The following is a 12038-nucleotide window of genomic DNA, read 5'->3' as shown; positions in this document are numbered from 1 at the left end:
TTTTTTTTTTTTTTTTTTAATTTTCAAGTTTATGTTTTCTGTTTAATTTTATGTCTTTTACTATTTCAGTAATTTAAAAAACCTAAAAATACAGTACTTGGAACTTTTTAAGAATGTAAGCTATGTTCTTATTCAATAATATTGTATCTCACTGTGCAGCATCATGATGATGCTCCACATCTTGTGGAGTCTGATTGGCTTAGGGACAATTTAGGTCTTCTTGTTTAAGTTTGTTCACTGTTTGACATGCTGATATATCATGCTTATTCCTTTAAAGTTGTCCATAATCATCAAGCATTAGTTGAAAATCTCTATTTCCCCATAGGAATGGGAAATACTGCTATTTTTAATGGATTTTTACTATGATGCTTTATATTTTCATTACTAAAATCACAGTCACAATAAATTAAATGACAATAAATTAATCTCCCCAGATGGATTCACATAGATTGTGACAGGTCTCCAGGTAGTGAATTGGAGTCTCAATTGAAAGACTACATCTGCACTCTCTGTAGACAAGGAGAAGGGGATCAGACTCAGTCATGTGATGTAATGAACACTTCTGAACTCATTCCTGAACCTGACAGTATAACAGGTAATCAAACTTAAACTTCACAGCTCCACAATGCTAACATCAGATGTAATATCTGTAGTCTCACCAAGTCTTTTTGTGAACCAGCTACACAAATTCTACTCTGTGAGAGTAGAGAATTTCATCCCTTCTCTATTTAACAGCAGCTGCTCAGGCAGTCCATGGGTGGTTTCTCTTTCTGGCTTCAGGATCGTGGGTACAAACATGGGCTGGTGAGCACCATAATTGTGGCTCTCAACATTCCAGCTCCAGCCTCTCAGGCTGTAGCTGTAAACTTCACTAATTTATTTTGGATGTGGTACAGTTCATAAATGTATTCATTTGACAGCCTGGCTGTTTCACTCATTTTTGCCTGGTAGATATTTTTGGAGACATTCAGTTCTCCTGTTTCTCTCTAGCTGCTGGTCAGTCTCATAGTGCCTGTTCTCACTTTATCCAGGAAGGACAGAGCAGTGAGAGCTGGACTGTGTTCAAGGGACAGGTGTTTATTTAACTAGACAGCTTTTAATAGGTGTCCTTTTTCAAAGAAATGTATGATCAGTCATCTTGTTTCTGAGACATTCTTGTCTTAAGTGGACAAATCAAGCAGAAGGTGCAAAGTTGTAGAGAAGTGTAAAGTATGTTTTAAAAAACAAGTCAGTAACAGTAAGGAAGCACAGGGAGAACTTGGATCTGCTGATCTGGAGCCCAGTGGTTCATCCACAAGAGCCGTGTTATAAACTCAAAACTAAATGCTTTTGTGTATTTCAAGCACATACACTGATCCAGGCCCAATGTCCCTGGAGAAGCACAGCTGTGGTTACATTTAGAAGCAAGTTAAATGTAACACATTACCTGCACAGCCACTGCCATGTGCCAGTTTTGGGCTTGCAGCAGTGCTTGTGCACTGATCTTCTGTTATCCATAAGCATCTGTGGTTTTGAAAGCCTGGTAAATTTTGGCAGGAAAGGGGAAGTGTTGGGCTACAACAAAACCCTAATGTTTGTGTTCAAACTGATGTTTTGTATGAACAAGTCTTTGATGGTAGCCTGTACATTACCTTTTGTGAGCAGTAAGATGATGGAAAAGGTGCTCCTGGAGGAAGGGCAGTGACAGGAGGGAAGTGTCTGTGAGTTCACTCTGTCAGTGAACACAGCCTCCAGGTTAGGAAGAGTGACCACTTCAGCCTCTGCAGAGCATTTCCTTTCTGAAAGCTTAGGAGAGGCTGTAGGCTCCCAGGCAGTTCTTAGAGCATTTTGAAGATGTCCAAAACAGAACATACACTGGCACAACTCCCAGTCTCCTACAAAACCCCTTTTTGAGTAGGTAGCAGGTTAATCTGAAGGAATGCTGAAGTTTTAAGCAATGCTTCTGTTGGATTTCCAGCTAGTAGAAACGTTGACAAGCATGCTCTTGTCCCCAAGGAAGAACAGGGCTGTCATCTCACCTGCTGGGTGTAATCTGGAGCTATTACATCAGTAGAGCCATGCAGGGTTTTATACCCAGGAGAGCACTTCTGTACTTTAAAATCAGATTTGGAGCCAATCTAAATTACCATTTCCTCAGAGTTAAAATATCACTTTAAAGTTCACAGTCTGAGAGCAGCTTTTAAAGCGCTAAAAGTAGATCACCTAATAGTTGTGGGCTTTTTTAACTTAAAAAAGACTGTCTTGATGCAGAAAGCTGTGTTTGTTTCCCTTTTATTTTTTGTGCTAACATCCATGGAGGATCAGTTCTCTTCAAGTTAATGCTTGCTATATACTTTGTTTTCCATACTTCATCTAGTGCATTTTAATGAATTTCCTTAACTGAAAGAGCTTTTACACAAGGGGAAACAAATAAATTCCTGTTTCTGTGCTCTATAATGATCCTGTCAGCCAAAAGAACATTCAGTCTTTGCCTTTTCCATGCAAAGATTAAGATATCTTAGTTGTCAAGTGGCAAAATTCACTTTTCAGTATGTTGTTGAATACATAAGGTGAAAATCAGTGTTGCCAGTGCTGATGGTAGATGGAATTTTATATCTATGCCATAATCCACTGTAGTATTTGTATACAAATTTGAAGCCTCATGCTGCCGGTTCTGTTGAATTTTATAGACTTGGAATTTAAGAAAATTCTTTCTTGTATTGCTCAGGCTGTGCAGAAGTCTGTGACTGTGTGCATATTTTCACTATTAGGTGTATGCAATTGCCTTAGAGACATCTGTAAGCTTCAGTGTTAATGAGTAAAATATTCTTAATTTTTAAGGAATACTGTGTAGTCTCCTTAACCTTCTCACTGACCTGACCTGTCCTAAATCCTGTCATCATTAAATATCAGGCTCTCTGTAGCCAAAAGGTCAAACAGTGACAGCAGTTGCTGATGCCAAAGTAGTAGAATAAACACAGCAATTTTAATAACTGCTTTGCTTCTCCTTAAGCTTGTACAAATGAAATGGAAATGGAAAGTGCTGGAGACGATATGGCATTTCAGGAACAACCCATTACAGGTGATGGCCTTGATCAGGAATCAGCTGTTGGATGTGTTACAGAAGGTAAGAAAGAGTTCTGCACTCTGAGAAAACACCAGTTCAGAACCTTCTTCCAGTCACTAAGGCTTGCAGTGCATTATAAATGCAAGAGGAAAAAGCACCTAGAAAGCAGTAGGAGACACATTGCAACAGCTCCATCTGAGCTCTCAAGCAAGAGTATTAACTTCTTTGCTTGATAAAAAGAAGTGTTTTACTGAAGGGGAAGACAGACTTCAGAATACTTGTGTTGCTTTACTTTTGTTTGTTGGTTTTACTTTTTTGTTGTGACTGGCTTTTTCCAAGCTGGAAAAATAGTTGAATGCTTTGTATGCTGGAAGTTTATTGTAAAACCCAATGACTTGTTGCTATTCAAGTATTGTCACTCGCACTTTCTCTTATGGTTGTAACTCCACAGGCATCCTTGGTTAAGGGTTTTCTGGAGGATTTTTTTGGGTTTTTTTTTTCCCTTTGTAAGTAAAAGATGATCTTTGGCAGGGTTGCAGCAGCTGATCATTTCTGTTTTGGGAGAAACTGCATCTTACCAGATGCACAGGGAGGAGCAGCTAAAGAAGGGTCAAATCCACTGGGTGTGCTAGTGACCAATATCAAGGGTAAAGAACTTGGCAGGATGTCCCATTCAGATGTTGGACAATGGCTGCTGTAAAGGGATACAAGAAACTTGTATTTAAAGACAAAGTAAACAAAACACCAACTTTTCAGATTAGCTGTGATCACTCGGTTCTGCATCACAGTGCTAAAAGGGCCATGATTTAAATTGTGAAGAAATATTCAGAATAAAATGCTGTCTATGAACTTAGTGGGTGAGGAGGTTGTAGCAGTGTGAGTTTAAGAAGAGTGCAAGTGTAATAGAAATAAATGGCCTGTAAGAGAATCAGGGCCCATCAAAGGAAGGTGTGAGAAGCCAAATTCAGAGCAAAGAATGTGGTTCTTTATAGAGTGGAACAAAAACTCTGGAACGCCTTGATGAAGAAAGTTATGGATGAAAGTTCTTGATTTGGTTCAAGGGAGGGCTAGATAAATATTTTTGAAAGAAATTTATAATATATTAGGAACTTAAATTAAACCAGCAGCAGCTGTTTTCATTTCAGTTGATTTCCTAAAGTCTGAAAGAGTTTGAGAAGGAAAATGTTTTTATTTGTACTTGTCCTGTTCTTAGCTTTTTGGAAGTGTTATGACAGTAGCTTAAAATACATTCATTTATGATAGCATGCATCTTCAATACACAGAAATTTAAAAGAAGAAATTACTTTTGACTGCCTACCTGGAAATGTGTGTTCAGTTCCTTAAAAATTAATCTTGGGTCTATTTTAATTTACTCTGCTGTGTTTTTAGGGAAGAAAAAGAACTAAAAATATAGACTACTGTAAAAATAGGTACAAAGAAAGATGTTAGTGAAGTATATTTTAAGCTACATATTAAATTCACTGAAGTAAAGTGATATGTGTTGGCCTGCATGATGTGTACCAAGTATACTTGTTGATCAGAGCACCAGAAGTTTTTTTCTTTTTCACAGTGAGCCTTTAATATGGTTGTACTTAATTACAGGCATATCACCAGGAGAAAAGACCACACAACTGGAAGCAGAAGTCTCTGTTGAAATCAATTCAGCTGAAATGGAAATAACTCCTAAAAAGACACCAGCATCTGGTGACAGTCAGAGTGAGAAAATGATGGAAGTGGTAGAAGGTGTTCAAGCTGTAGCACAGCAGGAGTTGGACAAACAAGCTGAAGAGACACAGCTGCCTCAGGGTGGTGTGGAGGTATCAGAAGTGTCCACAGCAGACTCTCGGTCTCTGTGCTCAGTACCTGAGACCATGACTGTGACACCAGAAATTCTGGAGACTGAAAGAAAAGGAGATATTTCTGTCACCACAGAACAACAACTGGAAATAATAAAAGTGCAGAAAGATGTAGAAAAGGAAGAAACCCATGAAAAATCAGAAGCACCAGCTCTTCTGGAAGTAGAAAGTACTGCTTCACATGGAGGTGTTGCAAATAGTTCACCAGTCAGAGACAAACCCATAAAACCACCAGCTGAGACTTGCCCCTCGCTTCCCCCATCACTGAATCTAAACAAGACAAACGTGTCTTCCTCACCAGATGTTTCTCTAGACTTGCATTCTGCACGAGATGTGCAGCACAGTCAGCCCCCAGTGCTGCCCCCAGCTGCTGGGAGTGCTCTCCCAACCACCTACATATCAGTCACTCCAAAAATCGGCATGGGCAAACCAGCCATCACCAAACGCAAGTTTTCCCCTGGGAGACCCAGATCCAGACAGGTAAGCACATGCACTGTTCCATTCTGTGTTTATTAAATTGCAGTATAATTCATCAAAGTCACCTGTTTCTTATAAAATACATTGATTCTCCTGACTGTGTAGTTTATTTCTTCAAGGAATTAATGCTCTGGTAAATAAGGAAAAAGTCATCGTAAAGCTTCTCTGGTGAGAGTTTCTTTTGGCTCATGGTTACAGCAGACTAGAAGAAAATTTGTTGTGTTTTCATCTGCTACAAATGCAGATAGACATAATACTGTGCTATTTAACTTACCTTTTATATATATTTTTCATATATGCATTTATTTTGGGTGGTACTTTCAAAGTGTGTTAAAACTTCTTAAAGTTTTAGAGAAGAACCTTCTACAACTCTGTGTCCTTTACTCTGCCAGATATTTTCTTGATGGACATTTCTAATGGTGTGGTAAATAATTCTGTGGTTTTGTTACATTAGGAAATACCATGCAAGAGCTGTCTTGTACAAATCATTGTGGTTTGACTAGGATTAAATTTGATAAGTGAAAAGAATCCTCAAGTCTGACACTTTCTGCAACGTCTTTCTCTCTGTTCCAGGGAAAATGGTTTACCAATCCAGGGTATTCATTTCTTGTTGGTGAAATTCTATACACAAAGTGTGTCAGTGTGACAAGTTAGTGTTTCATCTTCTCATCACAATTTATTTTTAGTCTTTGGGACTTCCAGGTTGATGATTTCATGCTTTTCTGGACTTAGTGTTAACAAAGCTTTTTTATATATTGCACAATTCTTTCAGTTTTTACATGTCATCTAAGGGTTCAAAATTTTTGCTTCCTAAGGTATGAGAGAGTGTTCTGGGAAGTTTTTCTGCTGTTTCCACTGAATTTAGGAGATCTGTGTTTGTTGTGCTGCAGTTAGGTTTTCCTGGGTCACTGTACAGTCAGGTGTATATATCATGTTTGCAGAAATATGTTAATGCCTTAAATTTCCATTCAGTACTCTTAAGTTCCTACTCTGGGCTTTTGATGAAGGACTGAAAGCTGTTGAATGATGCTCTGTAGACTGTGTAAAGGGAGATTTTTAAATGTCCAGTTACAGGCAGGTGGGGTTTTTTTGAGCAAGATGTAATTGGACAAATTAACGATGTGGAAGGCATGTATTTAAATCACTTTGGATTGCAGACAGAAATATGTTTAGGTTTATTTTGTGGGGTTTTTAAATTATTCTTTCTGCTGAAAACATTCATTTTTTAAGAGAGTGTGTACTTTTCCAAATGGAGAGTTGTGCAGAGGAGCAGAAGCAGATTCACAGAATGGGTCAGATTGGAAGGGATCACAATGGGCCATCTGGTCCAGCCTCCCTGCTCAGGCAGGGTCATCCCAGAGCACATGGCACAGGATTGCATCCAGCCAGTTTGGTTTCCTGTTACATGGGGATTCTCTGGGGTAGTGTTGGAAGAACACTGTGTTAAATGGTGGTGTATTTATTCTATATATATGAGTTGAACTGAGTTGAAATGGTTATTTTTGCCATGTCACTGTGTACTAGAAGGCATAAGATTAAGTCAGTAAATGGAAGGCATTGCAAATTCTGCCTCTGACACAGTGGTAGGTGAAGAGTTGAGAGCATTCTGTAGAATAATTTTGAATAAAAAACAATAAACTTCTGCTGGTTTTGTAAATTCCATAAATATTGTTTTAGTATTATTCCAGGGTGTGTTCCTTGAGAAATACATTGTTCAGAGATACTTAATTTTCATCATGAAGATGTTGGTGATCACTGTTCCACAACACACTGAATATCTGTTGGTGTTTTATAAGAGATTGTTTTAAATGAGATTTAAGAAGGCAGAGCACTGTGATGGGTTTGGATGTGTGCTGTCTTGGATGGGATGAGTTTTTTGCTGTCTTCACTTATATGGTATCACTAAGTATGTTGTTGTAAAAGGTAGATGTTGGAAAAGAAGAGAAAAAAAGAGCTTTTTCAAGGATCAGTTGTTGTTATGGTTTTTATGCTTGGTGCTTGGTTGGTTTTTTGGTTGTTGTTTTTTTTTTTTTTTTTAATGAGGAGAGCTGTATTTTCAAGTGATTAAAGTTTGTTCACAACCCTAAAATTACATTAAATATTAAATTGCAAATCCAGCTTTGTGCATTTGCAATTGCAGTAGGATTCATAAAGCATTAAGCAGCTAAACAGTCAGTGGTAATTTAGTGAGATCTCCTGACCCTTGCTGACACTGGGTTTCCTTTTGTTATAATTTACTTGCAGCTGTGTTGTTCAATTTGGAGGACTCAAGAATATGATGGAGAATTAGAACTTCCTGTTTCTGTCACAGTACATAATTATTGCTGGGGTTCTGATGTAAATGAACTGAATAGAACTTTTTCTTCAGTGTTGTGTGGTAATAGGCATTAATTAAAAGCCAAAAATATAATTAATGCATCTCTTTGATGTAATTCATTTGTTCGTGGTATTGTGGAAATGTGTGTCTTTAATTAAGTTTATCTGACCAAGAATTCAAATTTTTCTGATCTACAATAAAACTTGGATTGAATTTCCAATTTAATTCTTAACAATATGGTTCATGAATCATATACAAATCATTTTGTTTTACAAGACTGAATATTTCATATTCAGATTTAATATTCTTTTAGCTTTTTAATCTTTTGAATATATTTAATCAGTAGAAAAGTTAACTTCCTAAAAGGAGAATAATTTTGTACCTCCAAACTAAGAGTGGGTAATTTTAGATGTTAAGTATTTTCAGCATGTTTAAGATCTTGAATTTTGACACTGTGAGCATGTTGCCTCCTTTACAGATTGATGTAAAGATTGCTTCTTTGATAAATAGATTTTCTTTGTGTTGCTATACAGATTTTCTTTGTGTTGCCACTTTATAAGAACAGTTACCTACCATGTGTTATAATTTAAGAAGTAATGAGGAAACTAATCAAAATTCAATGAAACTTTGAATTTGACCTGCTAAAATTGACTGTTACTTTATATTAAAACTGGGGCTGGAATAGTTAAGGCAAATCTCCTGTACCACAGACCTGCTGATGTAGTTGCCTACCAGTGTATCAGATTTCTTTTTCCCCCCATTTCTGACATGATGTCCCTGTTGTGTCACAAATGTTCTGTCCTTGTGCTCTGGGTGTGAACAGGGACTCATCCATCTTTAGGTCTGAAGGTGAGAAGGTTTCTGCCCAGCCCTGTTCCCCCATTAGAATGTGATGAACCTCTTGATCTTCTGAGTTGTCTGCATGGTGACCCCTATCTGCAGTCAAGGAAAGAACTGGGATAGCAAAACCTTCCAGTGCAGGGTGTTGGTGGCAGCACACTGAGTGCAACCCTTGAGCAGCTGCTGCCAGGAGCTCTTCTGGAGTGGGTTTTGGAAGCCCCTTGGCAGGGTGGAGGCTTTGATCCCATCCCAAGCACACAGGTGCTCTGGGCACTGAGCAGTTTGTAGGTTGTGTGTCCAGTTTCCAGAATTGTCAAATGTTTGGGTTTTTCTAAGTGTTATGTTGTCCATATTCCTTTTCCTGTGCAGGCAGAGCTAAACTCCCAGAAAGCAGATTTATGCTGAATACCACTGTGTCCACACTGGGGGTTGTGTCAAGTGTTGGTGTTTTTACCTTGAGACTTTTACCCAAAATTAGGCTTTTAGGCCACTGACAAGCTTTCTGGTTTGGGTGCTAGATCACTTGAGGAATAGCCCTGTTTTCAGTAAGTGCACCTGTTAGCAAGACGCCTCTTTACAGGTCAAGATGAATCTATGTTTTGATAGAGTGGTTGATTCCAAAGAAACTCATTTCCCACATGTTCTTGATGGAGAAATTTCATTTCAGAAAAGGAAAAAAACCCCAACGTATTTTGCAGAGCCATCTAGTTTTCCTTGATTCTTATTATTATTATTATTCTTGTCTATCCCACTATTCAAAGGTGTAAATGTGTTTGAGCTTGCCCTTGTGAGCAGTTGTGAGTAGTTGGAATTGTTTGTATGCATGAGGTTATTCCATATCAGCCCTGGGATTATGGCATTCTGAGGAAGGCAAACCTGCACTTTGCATCAGTTCCATTCTCATCCTGGTATTCAATATTTTTTACTCTCACAAATTCAGAATTAGGAAAATGTACTGTCCTTTATTAACCTAATGTGTAAATTGGCAGTGAAGTTATTTATGATGTGTGTCTCTTGCAGTCTTTCTTCTGTGCTTGAGAAGGTCTTCCACAGTTTTTATTTTCTATGAGGAGCCTCAGCATTTTTTTCCTTGGCTGTCTTAGCATTTTCTTCTCATTTTGCTTTATTTCTACTGACAATCATACAATACCTCACCATGATGGAACTACATAAATAGGGATAATAATTAGTTAAAAAGAGCTTGTAGGTACACCATATGGAGGTATATTATTACATGTAGATAATAACATGTTAAAATGTGATACCACAGCATAACATGAAAATACTGGGGTGAAAAAAATCAGTGGTAGGGTTTTATAATGGTTTATTTGTAGCAGACTTGCAGGAATGAGCTGCTTTGTTGATTACCATGACTATGTTCCTTTTCTTTTGTCTAGTGGTTTATTCATATTCCTTTTGTTTGCTGTGCTTCTCAGACTAGTTGTTGCTGTGATTGGGGGTAGCTTAGTTTGAAAAGTCAACTGAGGCCATCAGTTCTTTCAAAATGTGATTTGGAATATAAAAGGAGATGTTACCACCTCCAACTACTATCTTCTTCATTGATGCAATAAAATTTAGGCATGTAATTTGTTGTTGTTATGATTGCTTGCTTTAGATTTGTATTAATCTTTGTTCATAAAACTCATTTTGTTGTGCTTAACCATCAGTTGGAAGTAAATACTGATTTTAGGGCATGTCTCGTTGAGAACCTACAAATTTCCCACTTTCTACTCACTCAGTGAACTAATTGACTGCTTAAATTAATGTAGAAATAAATGCCTATGCCTGCATGTGCTTTGCTTTTCAGATTTTTTTTTTGTTGCTTGCTTTTTGCTTTTTGCTTTTTTGCCTTTTTTTTTTATGTTGCAAAGTTTTATACATCTATTTTCTCACCTACCGTATCCTAGGGGGCTTGGAGTACCAATAATACAGTGAGCCCACCTTCCTGGTCCCCAGACATTTCAGAAGGTCGGGACATTTTTAAATCCAGACAGCTTCCTGGCAGTGCCATTTGGAGCATCAAAGTGGTAAATAACTTGAATTTATTTTCATGTATCCATTGCTATCTTTCTGCTGTAGAGATTAGTGATGAAATTCTGTCTCTCACACCTTAATTAATCTTCCATTCTGTTACTGCTCAAGATCTCTAAAAATTATTAAAGCTCTGGAGGTTTCAGGTTAAAAAATGTGAGCTTTCCAGAGCATAAACTATGATGGCATTGCCTTGATTTCCAGTGGCAAAGAATACTTTGTATTACCCAAATTTTGCGTGTGTTGAGTACATCACTTTCTGTGGTTGGCTTTACGTGGCTGTCAAAATAAATTACCTGAGAAGGAAAATGTCTTTAAGACTGGCAGTAAGGTAAGCCAGGCATGGAAAGGAGCAGAGATCTGAAGGATGGCTTGGATTTGTTGCTGTGGAGAAATCTTGCAAAGTGGATGCAAAGTGACATCGTTTTTAGCTGATGGGAGAATAATCAACAACTTTCCAACCTGATTAGATGGACCAAAATTGTATCCACAGTGACATTTACTATTAAAAACACCTGAAGTAACTAAAGTAGAATTATTTGGTTTAAGTAAAGGCAAAAAAAAGCTAAATTATGAAACTGACAAATAGCTGTAGCTCCCAGTGATTTAAGTTCATCTCACTTTAACTCTCATGCTAATTTTATTTTGATTTGACATCAGCTTAGCTTTTGCTGCTTTAAGCATTAATTTTCAGCTTAATATTCAGCATTAACATTGATACAAGTATGTGCTTATTCCTGTTACTAGTTGTGTGAAAATAACAATACTGACACCTGTTCTGAAACAGCAAATAAGAAACTTGTCAGAAGAGTTTCCATGTTAAAAAAATTGATGATTGTGTGTCCTATGTGTGCATATGTATTAGCTCCATAGATATCTAAGGACATTTTTTGTTTCACCTCATCTTCCAGCAGCATCCTTCCTTTCACTCCTCAAATATCATTTTGTTACCTGAACTTGGTGTGTGAGTCAATTTAATTTCTTTTTTCTTTATTAGATGAATGTTAATAAAATTTTAACATTGGGATCCTTCAATTCTCCCTTTAATTATGACCACAAAGTTCAATATCTTCTTTAAGCCAGGAGTTGGAATATTTGAGAAATACTGTAGGGAATACTGAGCCCACAGTGCTTCTTTCCATCCAAGGAACTCCTGCCTCCATCAGTAAAGACCCTTCCTGGCTGTTGGTGTCACAGTCCCCATGGAGCTTTGTTGCTCTCATCAATGTTGTTTTTCAGAGCAAATGTTTTGCCTTGGTATTAAAAGTATTTTACAGCAAGCATTTGGAAACCCCATACTCTGTACTCCATACTTGGGCTGTATTATTTATATTATACTTGAGCTGAGATTATTGACAAATATGAAATGCAATAAATAATCTCAGTGCTCATTTTGTTGTAGGAAAGGTGCTTATTTGGGTACATGCCATGATTATCAGTTACACAGATTTGAGGCTTTGAAACTCATTGT

At 37.5% G+C, this 12038-nt stretch overlaps 1 protein-coding gene across 10 annotated transcripts in view; it reads left to right on the top strand.

Moving 5' to 3' along the window:
* Positions 1 to 12038, top strand: part of KMT2C (lysine methyltransferase 2C) — a 189661-nt gene that overhangs the window by 107843 nt on the left and 69780 nt on the right. For 9 of the 10 annotated variants that reach the window (XM_071428552.1, XM_071428558.1, XM_071428562.1 and 6 more), the window contains 4 exons: positions 435 to 595; positions 2993 to 3106; positions 4649 to 5382; positions 10444 to 10563. In XM_071428552.1, coding sequence (XP_071284653.1) covers positions 435 to 595; positions 2993 to 3106; positions 4649 to 5382; positions 10444 to 10563 — 1129 coding nt within the window. The remainder of the gene's footprint in view (positions 1 to 434; positions 596 to 2992; positions 3107 to 4648; positions 5383 to 10443; positions 10564 to 12038) is intronic. The other variant, XM_071428559.1, reaches the window with a different exon arrangement.

This window comes from Agelaius tricolor, unplaced genomic scaffold (assembly GCF_023055355.1).
Source record: "Agelaius tricolor isolate 1412-34295 unplaced genomic scaffold, bAgeTri1.0.p SCAF_6, whole genome shotgun sequence".
Taxonomy (NCBI): Eukaryota; Metazoa; Chordata; class Aves; order Passeriformes; family Icteridae; genus Agelaius; species Agelaius tricolor.
Note: the sequence above shows the minus strand (reverse complement) of the source record. Positions and strands in the feature narration are given on the sequence as shown.